The sequence below is a fragment of the Vipera berus genome (assembly GCF_964194415.1).
Source record: "Vipera berus genome assembly, chromosome: 7".
NCBI lineage: Eukaryota > Metazoa > Chordata > Lepidosauria > Squamata > Viperidae > Vipera > Vipera berus.
Window position 1 is genome coordinate 10,196,731 of NC_138209.1, and position 17,233 is coordinate 10,213,963.

Genomic DNA, 17,233 nt, shown 5'->3' on the forward strand with positions numbered 1-17,233 from the left:
GCAAACTTCCCAGCTAGCTTCCCAACAAGAAAGGTCAATGGGGGACACCAGATTTGTTTAACAATTACATGGTTCACTTAATAACTTCACTGACTCCCTTAACAACCATAGCAAAAAGGGTTATAAAATTGGGCACAAGTCATTTAACAACTGTCTTGCTTAGCAGAGGAAATTCTGATCCCAGTTGTGGTTGTGAGTTGAGGACTACCTGTATACTAAGAGTCCTTAGCGTCACAAATATGGAAAGAACAGAAGATTGTCAAATTCTAATCTATGATGGGAATATTTCACACCATGATGGCGCAGTGGTTAGGATGCAGTACTGCAGGCTAACTCACTGCCTATAATCAGGAGTTCAATCTTGACTGGCTCAAGGTTGACTCAGCCTTTCATCTTTCTGAGGTCGGTAAAATGAGGACCCAGATTGTTAGGGGGCAATAGGCTCAGTGGTGGGATTCAAATATGTGAACAACTGGTTCTCTGTGTAGATGCTGCTTCCGGAAGTCCATTCTGGGCCTGGGCCACAAAAAATTAGCTACCAGTTCTGCCGAAGTGGAGTGAACTGGCTGAATCCCACCACTGACTAGGCTGACTGTGTAAACCGCTTAGAGCAGGGGTAGGCAACCTTGGCTCTTTTATGACTCATGGACTTCAACTCCCAGAATTCCTGAGCCAACATGGCTCAGCTTGGAAACCTCTCCCTTTCCCCTCAGCATGGCTGGCTCAGGAATTCTGGGAGTTGAAGTCCACGAGTCATAAAAGAGCCAAGGTTGCCTACCCCTGGCTTAGAGAGTGCACTGAGAGGTGGTATATAAGTCTAATTGCTGTAACTATTGCTATTTTAAGATTGTTCACATCACATTTAAAAATTCAGTACTAAGAAATAGATTACAAAGCACAAGGAGCCATAATGTCACCAGTGAGTATTGAGGTTACGCCTTGCTGCTGAAGATGAATTTAAAGAAGCCTTGATGGATGATGTAAACCAAACATATCCAAACAACAGCTCACAACCTAAGTCACTGGACTTTTTCTCCAAAGGAGAAAGTTCTGGTAAAAAGTCAGAAATTTGCCCTTCTACAGAAGATAGGTCATTAAAATGAAGTTGATGGCATGGATGATGTTACCTAGTTTGGTAATGACACATCTGCAGGAAAACAACCAAGCTCAGAAAGCACCAAGGACCCCACAGTTCAACCATGAGCTACAAATATTCTCTTCTCTCAACAATGTCATTGTTGGTAATAATTTCTATGATTAAGATCATTGTTTTGTTTAGAATGTTATTTTTATATCAGGCAATACCAACTGGCGACTGATGTACCACTTATGCAATGGCAAAAGGATATGTCCAAATTTGTCTGTCAAGGCACGAAACTAAGAATTAAATGTAGATTACTGCAGGATGCCAAAGAAACAGGGGTTAGGATGATAAGACTTGAAATTATATTTTGTAGCTTTTTGTTTGGATTGGGTGACTTTGAGAAATAGGTTAATGGAACTCGAGGGACATGATTTAAGATTTGGCTGCCACAGCTTTTTATGGCATAATAAAGTTAAGGTCAATTTAGGTTTTAAAAATCATTTTATTAGATGCGCCGTATTGAGAATCTGAAATAGGTATAACACAAGATTGTTTCCTGAAAGCCCCTTATTGTCACCTCAAGAAAGTTTTTATAGAAGAGAAATTAAAGTTAAACAAAGTAATTAATTTATGTTCTTATACTGATTTTTTTTTCTCTCAAGGAGAATTTAAGTTAAAAGAAGACCTAGAATTGGCAGGTTATACATATGTGTCATTGATTTCCCTGTGTTCAGCTAATGGAAAGATTTAAATTTGATAAGAGTTATGAGTCTGAAAATGGTAAGAGTGATGTAGAATCGTGTACAAATAATGATCATATTATTGTTAAGATATACAAACTTTTACTGAAAATGGAAACAGGACGAACAAATTAAAAGACGGTATGATAAAATTGGCAAAAAAAGGTTGAATGTAATATATATCAATAGGCAAATATGTAGAAAAGGTTAAAATGTACACTGAATTACAACCTTAAAGAGAACTTCAGTAATATGATGCATAACTCTTATTTTTCTCTTAAAGAATTCTCTGTTGCAGAATTTAGTAGGTAAACCTTTCTGCTAGTTAATCAACTGCAATCATATATGGGATTTATTTATTTACCTTCCTCTTTGCTCAGATGTATTCATTCATCTGGTAAGTGAAGACAGTGGGAGGTTTCAGAGAAAAACTTTATTTATTTTATTTTATTTATTTTAATTCCATTTATATCCCGCCCTTCTCCGAAGACTCAGGGCGGCTTACAAGCTTAGCAGTAGCCTTCATTCTATGTATATGCCTGCTTATTAGGGCTTTCACACACACCCCAAGCGGCATTATTACAAAGTCAGCTTATTGCCCCCAACAATCTGGGTCCTCATTTTACCTACCGTACCTCGGAAGGATGGAAGGCTGAGTCAACCTTGAGCCTGGTGGGACTTGAACCTGCACTAATTGCAGGCAGCTGGTGTTACTTAGGGAGGCATTAGCCCACTGCTCCACCAAGGCTCATATAAGCCTTTATGATGTCCAAAGCTCAGCTGTTATCTTCAGTGCAATTCTAAACACACTAACAACAGTTCGATAATGCTTTCATTAGGTGATGAATAGAAATTACATTCTGCAATTCTTTCAAATAACTTCTATTGCCCCCCACTTTCTGACAACTCTGATCTTAACATAATAAAAACCTACAATGTGACAAAATACATGGAATATGGCAAATATCACCCAGAAGTGGAAAGAGACACACATAGGCAGAGGAGAACGTTAAGTAAATCTGAGAAATCAAAAGTAAACAAAATTAAAACTTCCAAGGATATGGAAATTATTTCTTCAAGGTGTGTTCTTAACTCATGCTCTATAAATCAATGCTTTTGAAGTTAGTTAAATTGCAGCAAAAACCGTGTCTTTGCCTCTAAGGGAGAAAGAAAGTAGAATTGATACAGGGGTTTAAATTATAGCACATACATATTAAACACGTGATTATAAAAACATGATGATTGAAAAGAAATTTGTCTGTATTTCAAGTATGCAAAAGGAAGAAAGACTGTAAGAAAAGACAGCCCAGTTAAGAAAGGCTGGTGTTGTAATGTGGTAACATACAAATTGAATAAACACATGAGGATTGGTGATCGATTCGATTTGGAGAACGTTTCTATCGTCATCTTCTCCAAGTGTACTGATCCAACTTACAACTTACAACCGTTCATTTAGTGATTACCACCAGCACTGAAAAAGTGACATAACCGTTTTTCACACTTTACAACAATTGCAGCATCTCTGTGGTCACGTGCTCAACATTCAGAAAATTGACAATTGTTTCATATTTATAATGGTTGCAGTCTCCCGGGGTCATGTGTTCATCTTTTGTAACCTTCTGACGAGCAAAGTCAATAGGGACTTGGGGTCATTTAAGAGCTATTTTGCTAACTTAACAACTGTGGTGATTCACTGAACAAGTGTAGCAAGAAAGGCAATGAAATGGAACAAAACTCACTTAAGAAGCATCTTGCTTAGCAACAGAAATTTGGGGCTCAATTGTGGTCGTAAGTCAAGGACTACCTGTGCCTACTAGATTCTAGAAGTTCTAGCCATTGATGGACAAACCATATTGGAAGAGTTCCAGACTCAGGTTTTGATTTATTTTTTTTAAGCCCCAACTTTCAACTTCATTGGTGTTTTATTCTTGAGCAGATCTCTAAAGTAGACCTTGAGTTTCTCAGCGAAGCATAAAGCTACCTACACAGCTCTTCTTTCTGTTCAAATAACCATCACCAGTGGACAATTATAGGAGCCTCACAATTCCATCCAGGGTTTGTGCTCCTGTGGATTAGGTGTACAAGATTGGTTAAATCAGATGAAAGATCTGTCTCCCATTTCTGGAGTGTGGAGAAGAGCAAAAAGAATGATTACGGGGCTGGAGGCAAAACCCCCAAGGAAAAGTTTCAGTTCAAAAGCATGTAAATGTGAGTAGATAAATAGGTACCACTTTGGTGGGAAGGCAACAGCGTTCTGTGATGCCATGCTAGCCACATGACAACGGAAATGTCTTTGGACAGCGCTAGCTCAATGGCCTTGAGCCGTTGAATTGGGTATGTTTAATCTAATCTAAAGAAGAACTAGGAGAGATACGATAGCAGTGTTTCCAATATTTGAGGGGCTCCTACAAAGACGAGGGGGTCAAATTATTTTCCAAAGCACCAAAAGGCAAGACAAGAAACAATGGTTGGAAACTAACCAAAGACAGGAGCAACCTAGAATTAAGGAGAAAATTCCTAATGGTAAGAGCAATTAACCAATGGAATAGCTTGCCTTCAGAAGTTGTTGGTGCTCCATCACTGGAGGTTTTTAAGAAAAGATTGAATAGCCATTTATCTGAAATGGTATAAGGACTCCTGCTTGAGCAGGGGGTTGGACTAGAAGACCTCCAAGATCCCTTCCAACTCTAGTATTCTATGTTAAACTGTCTTCTATGGCTATGTTAAAGGTAAAGGTAAAGGTAAAGGTTCCCCCGCACATGCGTGCTAGTCGTTTCCAACTCTAGGGGCCGGTGCTCATCTCCGTTTCAAAGCCGAAGAGCCAGCGCTTGTCCGAGGACGTCTCCGTGGTCATGTGGCCGGCATGACTGGACGCCAAAGGCGCACGGAATGCTGTTACCTTCCCAGCATACTGGTCCCTATTTTTCTACTTGCAATTACGTGCTTTCGAACTGCTAGGTTGGCAGAAGCTGGGACGAGTAACAGGCGCTCACTCTGCTACGCGGCACTCGGGATTCGACCTGCCAAACTGCCGACCTTCTGATCGACAAGCTCAGCGTCCTAACCCACTGAGCCACCGCGTCCCTATATGGCTATGTTAGTAACTAGTAATTTAGTTAAAAGTTCATTAGCAGGCCAAGCAGAGTAGAAATAAAATATGAAAATTAGGTAATTGCTATGCTACTGTCTTGCACTTGGAACAACAACAAAAAATAACTGTCTTGGTTTTGCATCCTTTTCAAGATCCAAAGCGTTGTTTGTGAAAAAATCTACCTTGATCCTCTATACTAAATGATTTTTAGGATGCAATTTTTTTCATCCTCCAATCTTAAAACTCCTGTTATCTTGTATGCACAATAGACAATTATGAGTAAAAATGGATTGTGCTATACATAAATGATTTGTGCACATTTCTCATTTTTAGTAACCATGTTCATCAAACATAACTTTTATAAATGTATTATTTATTAACCAAATTTCTACATCACCCATCTCATTTAAGTGACTTTCCTATCTTGGAAATTCTACTTTTTTAGAATTCCCCTTCAACAAATATTTTTAAGACATGTTTATCATACAACAACACCCTTCAGATGGCCTTGGCATTTCTCTGTTGCTGATAAAAGCACCTGTTTTAGATACCAAATCAGATTAACTGCAATAAATTTGATAAAGAATGCAGATTAACAGTTCTTCCTTCTTCTTCGACATTATTTCTGGTGTCCTTGGATTTGAAGGTTGTATGTTTCATTCCTGAATGAAGGAATAGAGACAAGTAAATCAGGGTAGAAACTTCAGTGAAAAGCAGAGGTATTTGTATCATCAGCTTCACTTCATTTCCCTTTAAAAAAAATGGGGTGCAATCAGTTCGTGAAAATTTGACTGGGAAATTCTTGGCTGCTTTGAAAGCATTTTTAATTAGGTCTAGGACAACTTGCCACAGTGGCAACCAACAGGAGCCAACGTGCCAAGGGACAACTCACCATAGCCAACTTAATAAAGTTGGAAGGGACCTTGGAGGTCATCTAGTCCAACCCCCTAACCTATACCATTTCAGACAAATGGCTGTCCAGTCTCTTCTTAAAAACTTCCAGTGTTGGAGCATTCACAACAGGACAACTCACTGTGGGACAAGAGTTACACTAATATCAAGAAACGGTGGAATAGAATAATTAAAAAAAGGATGCCAAAAGAACAAAATGAAATGTGAATTACAAAAATAATTCTTAATTATTTTAAATAATTAAATAGAATTGTTGAATTGCCCCATGGCAAACTGCCCTGTAGTGAGCTGACTATGGCAAATTGGCCCATGAAGAATTGGCCGTGGCAATTTGGCTGTGGTGAGTTGCCCACGGCAAGTTGTCCCATCTTTATATTTGTGTAGACACACAACTGCTTTTCTTTGCTTTGCTGGCAGTCCCAGCACATGTGATTGTCTCTGTGTGTGTGCACACTCACTCATCAACAAGCAAGACATGGCTTGGAAATAGTTGGGCCAAGATCTCCAAATGACATATCTACTTTCCTGCTTCAAGAAGTATTTTACTCCACTCAAGGCGTTTTGTAAAGCATCCCTTTCAAGTATTTTGCCCAGCACTGTTCGCCATCGTCATCCGATCTTCATTTCCAAACCACAACCAAGGCAGGACCAGAATGCTAGCGGAACCCACAAAATGTCGCATCTGGAGGTTGCATACGGAAGCCGTTTGCTGCCTTGTGCTCTATTTGAGCTTGTAACTGAAGAGCAGGGTACAAATGCAAGGAATTACTTTTTGCCCACTGTGTATCAAATCCATCTGGGGAAAACGAATCAATGGGTGCTCAGTGATTACTCCACAGTAACTTTCCCTTGAAGTCTACTACATTTAGACTGGGCATTCTCCAAAGGGTTTTAAGGCCATCTTGTTGGTGCTGATTTGAAATGACTAGACAAGGACATATATATGGATTTTATTTCTATTTAGAGGAAAAATATTTCTTGCAAGGGAAACAAAAGCATCATTGCCTTCTCCATCAAATTTGCAGGCAAAACATGCCCAAATAAATCAGAGGTAGTCTTATGATTTTAGCTTCCCCCATGACATGTCTGGTTTTATACCCATTTCCAATAGTAACTCCTCTATTAATTCAGCTAACAGCTCATTAGCAGGCCAAGCAAAGTAGAAATGAAGTATGAAAATGAAGTAATATTTGATATTCTTAATGATGTGAATGCAAAACACAATTTTAGTTTAAAAACATTTAGTCATTTTGATTTACTACTTTCGTTTTGAAGTCAGCAGTTGTGTTCTCTCCCAATGTCTTTCTGAAATGATCCTTAATCTAAATGACATTTAGAATGGGGATCGAATTCCCCATCAGATTGGGTAGATGAGTTCTCTACATTTCTCATTGGAAAGCAGATGTTCTCTGTCAATTTCTCAATTTCTTTTCTTGTAGTAGTGAATGCGGCAGCTACCTGGATTCCTAGCCTTATCCAAAAATTTTAAAGGTAGAATGAGGAGCTGCAATGCAGGCAGGTCCTACGTTTCTTCTCTCTGGATCTTTCTACGTTATCTCAGCCTCACCACGCCTCCTGAAGCTACTGGCCTGCCTTACAGGGCTGTTGTGTCAAACGGCACGATCATTTGAACTAAGGGCACGGAAAATCAAGGAAAGAGTTTGGGTTCCTAGCAAGCAGCGCCGCCTTCCGTTTGCCTCGCCGCGCCAAGATCCTCGCCCCGAGCAGCTCACTCCAGGGTCCAAACCCCCCCCCCCAAAACTCCTTCCCCTTGGGATAAAATCCGGGCAGGGGGACGGACGAACAGATGTTGCCCCCCCCTAGATCTTTCCCCAGCGCAACTGCACCGCTTGGGCCGGCCAGCAGCGCGGAGCCCGCAGCAACTCCGGGTGGGTGGGAGAGCAAAGCCAGCCCACCTGCTCGCTCTTCTCCCGCCGCTCTCGATCCAGCAATCCGGGGCTGCGGATCGCCTTGGCATCGCGGGCGGGATTTGATGGGTGGCGCAACCCCCCCCCCACCCCCCTCCGTGCTGTGAAACTTTCCCTCTCGCAGCCGGCTTGGCTACCCAGAGGAGGCGGCGCGATTGGCTGCCGCTTCGCCGGCGCTGCGAGCCCTGCACACACGCACACGCGCACACGCCGTACAAAACTCAGCCCAGGGCTGCGCCTGCCCCACTCGAGGCAGGGGCGAAAGAACCTGCCGGAGCTGCTTCTGCTGCTGCTGGTGGTGCTGCGCACGCGCGCGCGCGCGCCTCCGCCCGTGGCGCTCGCGCCAGCTTCTGCCCTTGTCTCGCCGGCAAATCGCGCCGGCAGGTTGAGAGCCGCCGCCCTCGCTCATCCCGACCCGACTCCCCCCCACCAGCCCAGCTCCGGCCCTCCCTTCACCCACCCACCCCAGGTTTCCCCACCACCCCACGCGCGGCCGTGGCAGCGGCGGGACTCGGCTGCCTTCGCTCGGCTCCCGCTCCCTCGGCGCGCTCCGGAGCTGGACGGGCGGCTGAGTAAGCGAGTCCTCCTCCTCCGGCACCCCGAGGCGGGACGGCATGGCAGGCTCTCCGCGCGCGCTGCTCTGCTGGTGCCTCTGGCTTAGCTGCTGCAACCTGGTGGCCGAGGGGTCCGGGGAGAGCCCGGGCTGGCTCGGCCAAAGGAGCGTCGGAGGAGGGCGGCGAGGCGTCGGCGGGCGCAGGAGCCGGGCGGCAGAAGCGGAGCAGCCCGTCCCGCCCGCGGTGGTCTCCGCCGGAGACAAGGTGTCGGAACACATGCTTCGTCTCTACGTCCGCTACAGCGGCCGGGTTCAGGACTCCGAGGCGGCCGGAACGTCCCGGCTGCTTCATCTCCAAGAAGGCAACACGGTGCGAAGCTTCCGAGCGCTGCCGCCGGGTGAGTCCGAGGGCTCCGCGCGAGGAGAGCGCAGAAAGCGGCGCGGGGGACGGGCAGGCGGGCGGGCGGACGCTTCCCTCAGGACGCGAGGCCCGTTTTGCGTCCAGTGAGCGGGATCGCGTCGAGGGTGGGCGCGGGCGGGTGGAGAGAGAGAGAGAGAGAGAGACGGAGGGCAGGTGGGTGGGTGGGTGCGCGCGAGGCGCGTGCGGCTGCCCCCTTCGTGACAGGTGCGGCTCTCGCGGGGATTCGTTCCCCGGGCGAGTCGCGCGACCGGACGGGAGGTTTTTTTTTTTGGGTGGGGACAAGGGGGCCGCGACTGTCCGCGCCAGAGCGCGCGAGCTGCGGGCCGATTGCGCGGCTTGCAGTTTATTTATTTATTTATTTATTTTATTTTATTTTATTGGATTTGTATACCGCCCTATTCCCCGGTAGGACTCAGGGCGGTTTTACAGGGCAGTTAAAACCGTGAATACAAAAAAATTAAAAAGAATTAAAACAATTAAATTCAAGAGTAAATCTAAAACCCAGTTAAGTTAACAACCCCAAAGTCTGGACCAAACAGATCGAAGAGCCAAGTTTTCAGGTCCCGGCGAAATGAGCTGCAGGTGTGTACAGGTAGTCCTTGACTTACAACCACATTTCAGCCCCAAAAGTGCATGTGTGGCTAAGTGAGCAAATTTACAACCTTTCTTGCCACCGTTGTTAAATGAAATCACTGCGGTGGTGAAATCGGTAAAACGTGGTTGTTAAGTGAATCTGGTTTTCCCCGCTGACTTTGCTTGTCAGAAGGTCTCGGAAGGGGATCACGTCACACACACACACACACACACCCCAGGGACACTGCAACGGTCATAAATACAAGCCAGTTGCCAAGCGTCTGAATTTTAATCACCTGACCATGGGGAATGCTACAATGGCCGTAAGTGTGAAAAACGGTCGTAAGTCACTTTTTTTTCAGTGCTGTTGTAACTTTGAACGGTCACTAAGTGAACTGTTGTAAGTCAAGGACTAACTGCGATTAGCAGGGAGGGCTCTTGCTCGCGCCGGTTGCACGTGCTGGATGGCGGCTTAAAATTGGTTGTAAAATGGGGCAAAACCCACTTAGCAAATGTCTCGGTTAACTACAGATACGTTGGGCTCAATTGTGGCTGTAAGTATGTGGTGAACTGTGGACACATTTCCAACTCAAAGAAGGGAACTGGGGGGGGCACGTGGGGGTTCTTTTTCTCCTGGTGGAATCTTCCGTACAAAAAGGGCGAGACGCTGGCTATATAGTCCATATCAAAACAGAAGTCGAAACAAACTCGTCCTGGGTCAGCTTTAGGGATTAAAACTCTGTTCTGGCTGGTTGATCGGGAGCAAACGATAGAGGTGGTTGTTGTGTAAACAGGGTTTGTTTGCACAAATACTTGGGAGTTTCCATGCCTTTAAAAAAAGACTTCCCAGAGTTGTCAGTCTTGGAACCCAGGAAAGACCTGCTAAAGAGGTTAAAAATAAGAAATGGAGGTAGGAAAGACAGTGAATGTCCAACTAATTTAAATTAAAAGAAAAGTATAACCATGGATTTTAATTTGTTTTTTAAAAAATGGAACTTCACCCATTGTTAAGGGCTTCTTCTAGGCATTCAGTCTATTTTTCACAGGTATAAATTAGATCCTGAGAAGTTATTACGTGCTGGAAACTTTGCAGCTGCTAATAAAATTGCCTTGCTGAAGACACTTAAGAGGCTTTGAATGAAAGTTCAGTGAGATATCAGGGGGTCTGCGGATCTCTTTTGCTTCTTGCTCTAGTGAACTCTAGAGGGATTTGGTGAATAATTTGGCAGCTGGACCAAGTCCAGAGTCTGCACTTGTCTCAAAATCTCTGTTCAGAGATTTTCCCTGCCTTATAATAGCTCCCCCCACCAAAAATTTCCTACCTGCTGAATATTGAGAAAGCTATTCTTGAACATGTATTTGAAATCTACAAGATAGTAGCCAAGTCTCAATCAATCAGAATAGAGCTGGAAAGGACTGCTCAAGCAGGAGACCCTATAACAGGGGTCCTCAGCCCCCTGTCCGTGGACCAGTACCGGGCCGCAGCATGCCAGCAAGCAGTCCGCACAAACAAGCAGAGCCCCATCCGTGGGATGCAGGCAGCACACAAAACCACGCACCCTCCGGCCCGTGGGAAAAACTCTCCTGCGGAACCGGTCCCTGGTGCCCAAAAGGTTGGGGGCCTCTGCCCTATGCCATTTCAGACAAGTGGCTGTCCAGTCTCTTCTTAAAAATCTCCAGGGATGGAGCACCCACAATGTCTGAAGGCAAGCTGTTCCACTGGTTAATTGTTCTCTTCTCTTTAATTCTTCTCTTAATTCTTAGTTAATTCATCTCTAAAATTGTCTCTTAACCGCATTACGTAATGTTTTAATTGATTTATATATTCCTAATAAAGTATTGGGTGCCTTATAATTAGAAGCTGTTGGAGTAATATAAAAATGTAAAGTATTTTTATGGGGTTGAAACTCTACTCCAATAACAAGTAAGTATAAATAAAGGGGGGGGAATCAGTAAAAGTTCCACTTTGCACCCATTAAGCCCTTTTGATCTAAGGGTTCAGCTTTCTAACCCACTCCTGCACATGTTTACTTGGAAGTAAAATCAAGGATGCAAGCTACGTAGTTGAGTCTGCTTGGCTCAGCATTTTAGTCAGAAGTAATCAGTTGGCTTATTAATTAATTATTAATTATTAATTAATTAATTATTAATTATAATTATTAATTTAATCATTAATTAAACACAGCATAATACAACACAGAGCAGATACAGTTATCACCAGTGGCTTTACTTCATGTGAAGCAAGAATTATATTGCTTCTGAGCAGGATAATCAGCCTGATAATTTATGTTCCTTCTGAACAAGTCTTTGTCTGTTTCATTAATCAGTCCAGTATGCAGAGGGTGAAAGTAATTTGTTCCTCTCTGTACTCTCTATGCATAAATTCTATGCAGCTCAGAATTGTATAGGCCCGTGTCAATTCCATAAACCCAAATTTAGTGTAGTGGTTATGATGCCTGGGAACCAGGAGACTGCTGAGCATGAAAGCCAGCTGGGTGACTATGGACCAGCTACTCTTCTCTCAGCTCAACTGACCTCACAGCATTGTTGTCATGGAGGAAAAAAAGTGGAAGAATGGATATTATATACATCCATCGCCTTGACTTATTTATAAAAAAAACAATAAAGGCAGAATAAAAATCTAAAAAAAACCCTGCAGCCTTTTTTATCCTAGACTTCTGAGGAACTCAAAAATCTTGCTTGTGTGAAAATCAGTGTCATTAGTTATTCAATCCCTGATGACTATTCAGTAAGGTTTTTTTTTCTGCAATCTAATTACAGAATTGCAATGAGACTCCGTAATATTTTGTACTCTTATATTAGCATATTTACTGAGCCTACGTCAGTTTTATCCATCTGTTGCTTATGTAAAGAAATAAATGCAGTAGGCTACTGTATATGTAGTTAACCATAAGTTATTTTCAGCACGCTTCCAAAAACATATAGCTCTGTTTGAAATAATTGTAAGTTTGATGTGGTCTGGAAAAATTCTACTGCAAACGTTACAGGGGATTTGGCTGTCCCGTAGATAAACTACTGGAAATACTACTTTTCTTACACAATGTATTTCGAGACCAAGGCATTCTTGTACAGCTATTTCTTAACAGAAAGTACTGTATCTAGCCATGAATTTGCATGGAATACTGAAAATGTAGACATCTCAGAATTATTGGCTCTCCAATTAACGCTGAAGTTTTTAGTGTTCTGCTGTATATTAATTAGTAATCTTCTAGCGTGGAGCTGCAAACAAAATAATTCTGATGTCTTTTAGACCATTTTTTTATAAAAAAAAACCAGTTCTGTTTTGTTTCATCAGGAGGAAATGAATCCTCATCAATTTTAGATCTGATTTGAGGAGAGGGAAATGGTAGACTAGGATGCATTTCTGTCTAGGCCAGAGATGGGCAATTAATTTTCCCAAAGGGGGAAAATGTAACAAAGTGGGACTTTTGGAGGACACAACCAATAAGGCCCTGAAGATGCAGAGGCAGAGGGGAAAAATAGCAGTCAGCTTCAAAATAAAAGCAATGCAGTTGTGTTGTGTACCTGGCATACACATATTTACATTTGATTTCAAATTTCCGATTGACCTCAAAGGGCCAGATATGGGCAGCGTATTCTTCCACCACCAATACTGAATCTGGCATGATGGTTTAGCTGGCAATTGAATAGATAATCCAGCAACATACTGTCTCTCTCCTGTGTGGAAATCTGAAATAGCCAATAACTCCTGAAAGCTTCCAATATTCATAATTTTGGGGGTCTGCGGAACAGTCCACTGGTCAACACGATTGGCACGAAAGAATAAATCTCTTCCCAGAGGGCAGTCCACGGCTGCTTCTTGCCCTCTTTCAATGTCTTTCTAATTTTTAACTTAAGAGGGATTTTTTCCCCCCTTACTGATATTTTCTGCGAAATCTGATGCTGCTTTTGCTTGCTGACTACGTAGGTTCATTCAGCGAGAATTCCCACTGTGCTCAGTTATGCTTATCCGCAATAAGTACATACAACTGCAGCCTTAAAGTTATTTTCTTAGCCATTAAAATCAAGAAGAGGGGAGGGCGTTTGTCATATTGGGTTGTTGACCACTGTAGCTATTACCCAGTTCAGAGTAACCTGCTGAAGCACCGTGAAATGAATTACTATATGCCTTGCTGATTCTGACCTTTACTCTATTGCAGTCAAAAACGATAACTAAGTTAGGGTTTAGGGTTGATCGTGGGGACACTGCAACAGTCACAAATGCAGGGCTGATTGTAAGTCGGTTTTTCCAGTGCCATGGTAATTTTGAATGGTCACTAAATGAATGACTGCAAGTCCAGGATTACCTTGTTTGCCAGGGTGAGATGTATATTTGATTATTTTGAGGTGAGACAAGGGAGGCTGCTGTTTCACACACATGCATGCAATCAGAGGCCAACTGTTTCCATGCTAGCATTTCAATTGTCTGATTGCTTTTCATGAATTTTCAGCCAAAGTGCTCCCAGATATATATATATATATATATATATATATATATATATATATATATATATATATATATATATATATATATATATATATATATATATATATATATATATATATATATATATATATATATATATATATATATTCTTGCTTTCTTAAGCCACTCGAGCTTCCCCAATGAAGCCTTAATCCTACAGTTGTTTTTAATGTAATATATCTAGACCTTTCGCAGGATGAGCCCACCTGGTCCCAAAATAAAGAGGGATTATGTGTCAGTGGGACAGTTAAATTATTTGCAGTCTGAAAAAAATCCCTTTGCACTGAATTGTAGTTAAGTCTCAAATCATCGTTTTCTATAGTATGGATACATTTTTCCCACTCACGAGTATGGGCGCCGCAATTTGAGATAGGCGTCTTATTAATTCCATGTTTTGCCATGATAGCCATCTGGGTCCAAGCATTCCGGTGCACGTAAAGGTGTGGATAGTGGTCAGAGTCATTCCAGACAAAATATTGTGTGCTTCATTTTAATGGGTAGTTTGTAGGAATCTTTGAAGATAGCAATTTGCTTCTTCACCACTGGTGAGTCAGATTTGCCTCCAGGCAAAGTTATTTTTAAAAGCTAAAAAACAGTTGTTGCTTTCCCCCCACACACACACACGTTGCTGAAATTGATAATTCCATGCATAATTAATGTAGGGAGAGATGGACATGGATTCTAAGTCATGCTGGTTGGGAATTCTTACAGCCTATTACATCTAGAGGCCAAAAGCTTAGAAAGTTTTGTGATTGTTGCAAGGATAATTCTGGTCTGCTTGCTTTGAAAAGGACTTTTTTGGGGGTCTCTCAGGTGAATGTTCATTTGTTTTTTAATTCGTTGAGCATAGTAATAATCAGTATTCTAGAAGGAGAAAAGGATGAAGCTTATTTTCTGATCAGATGTACAATCTCCTTGAAGCTACCATTTTTATTTCAGGAAGTGGGATTCTGAGTCCTTCGGGAGAAGGGCGGTATACAAATTAAATTTAAATTTAAATTTAAATAATAAATAAATAAATAAATAAATAAATAAATAATGCTATGTTTTCTTACCAGAAGGTTTAATTTAGGTTAATCCAATTTAGGTTTAATGCAAGGCAGTGTAGCAGGATAGCCCTCACCTTACAACAGTTCATTTAGTGACCGAAATTACAACAACACTGAAAAAAGTGACATATGACTGTTTTTCAGTCTTAACGACCATTGCAGCATCTCCATGGTCACGTGATCAGAATTCAAACACTCGGCAACTGGCGTGTATTTACGACCGTTGCAGTGTCCCCCCGTGATTCCCCTTTTGTGACTTTCTGACAAGCAAAGTCAACGGGGAACGCCAGATTCACTTAAGCAACCATAATACTAACTTAACAACTGCAGTGATTCACTCAACCATCGTGGCAAGAGAGGTTGTAAAATGGAGCAAAATTCACTTAACAACATCTTGCTTAGCAACAGAAAATTTGGGCTCAATTGTTAGTTGACACTACCTGTCATGTATATAGTCAGGATGATATCAAGGCTTGAATGTTACCTAACCACAACAAAGTGGTTTCCCTTTACATTTTACTTCCATATGGAAGGTGACCTCTGCAGACAGCCTGAAGATTTGACCCAGGTTCAAGACCCTCAACCAGCGTATCTTTCTCTCCCTCTCTTTTCCCCTCTCTTTCTCTCTCACCAACCTACAGCATTGTTGTTCTAGAGAAAATTATCAGAGACTCCTATATACACTCCCCTGAGCTCCTAATGAAAGGTGGGAGATAAATCAAGAAAATTAAATATAATTAATTACGGGAGAGGGGAGCATTCTTTTGCCTGCAGATAAGTCCTGTGTATGTTTATTTAAAAGCGAAATCTCAGAAACTTTATTCTACAATTACTGCCCTGAAGTTACTTCTTTGTACCAAGGAAACCCTTTCAGGCAAATCCAAGCAATTAAAAGTTCAGCTGAATGAGTACAAAGGTGGAATATAAACAAAAAAAACCCCCAAAAACCCCTAAATAAAGGAAACAATCATAACTCTCACTTGAAAGTGATGGGATCTAAGCCCATACTTACGGTGTAGTAAAAGTGGAACGTATTTGTGTTTTTCCTTTCCCCTAGGTTGTTCCTAATTGTCTCACTAAATCCACCCATTTTAAAGTTCCCCAAATTGGGAAATACTAATTTATACTGTGTAGAGTATCATAAATTTACACTGTATAATCATGTGGTATAATATGCACTGAGTATTATGTTATAGTCCTTAATGTGGCCACACTACAGCAAAGTCCATATCAATCAAATGTAGTAAGACTATTTATTTATTAAAGTTATATGCCATCCATCTCCCATCAAAGTGATTCACTTACAACAGAATAAAAGAAGAATATAAAAACATTAAAAATATTACAAGTTTATATTACAGAGATATCTTTGTTCATCTTTGGACTCAATGAGAAAGAATATTATAGTAACTGTAGTTTTTAAAAGTCATGATCTGAATTTAAAATAATCATATTGACCTATTAACCAAATTCATGCTTTGTGAAAGGACATAACTATACCAGTAAAGGGGCAAAATTTCTCTGAGCACCGCACATATTGCAGTTCTGTTAAAAAAACAAAAAACCCAAGCCTTAACTTGAATAGTATTTCTAAGGACAGCATGCTCCTTACAGGAGTGAATAATAACAATTTATTTCTTCTGGAAAAATTCAAAGAATTTCTGGTTAGAACAGTGAAAACATTTGCTTTCTTCTTCACCTGATAAATGGAGTGTCAGGCCTACAGATAATCCTCAACTTACAACCATTAGTTTAATGTTACAACAGCATTGGAAAAAGTGACTTATGACTGTTTTTCACACTTAAAGCATCCCCATGGTCACGTGATGAAAATTCGGATGGTTGGCAAATGGCCAGTATTTATGAATTGTAGCAGCGTGGGATGCCATTTTGTGACCTTCTGACAAGCGAAGTCAATGGGGAAGTCAAATTCACTCAACAGCCGTGTTACTAACTTAACAACTGCAGTGATTCACTTAACAACTGTGGCAAGGAAGTTCCTAAAATGGGAGAAAACTCTTTTAATATCTGCCTTGCTTAGCAACAGAAATTTTGGGCTGAATTGTGGCTGTAAGCCGAGGATTACCTGTACAACTCTTCTGCACAACTGATATTGCTGTGAGCTCTCCAAAGTCGGTTTAGACTCGGTCCGTAGAAGTCATGTTCTGTTTTCTGATTTTGATCACTTCAAAGTATAGCAAAAATATTGGGAACGTGCATTTATATCGGCTGACAGTTTTGTTAATTACACATTGAGCGGGGTGAGGGGAATCCAAAGTACATATTCAGATTTTTTTTTCCCTCACAACTTCTCTCTCTGGATAGAAACCCATCACTGAATTCTTCGGCTTGTATTTATTCCATTTCCTTGCCTG

The 17,233-nt window shown here is 41.7% G+C and overlaps 1 protein-coding gene across 1 annotated transcript in view; it reads left to right on the forward strand.

The window, feature by feature from the left end:
- Positions 1-8,369: 8,369 nt before the first annotated feature.
- The window catches only part of BMP3 (bone morphogenetic protein 3), a gene marked incomplete at its 5' end in the record, with an annotated part of 33,715 nt that continues 24,851 nt past the window's right edge, over positions 8,370-17,233 (forward strand). Inside the window, one exon of the mRNA XM_081332132.1 lies at positions 8,370-8,706. Within this exon, the coding sequence (XP_081188258.1) occupies positions 8,370-8,706 (337 nt within the window). The remainder of the gene's footprint in view (positions 8,707-17,233) is intronic.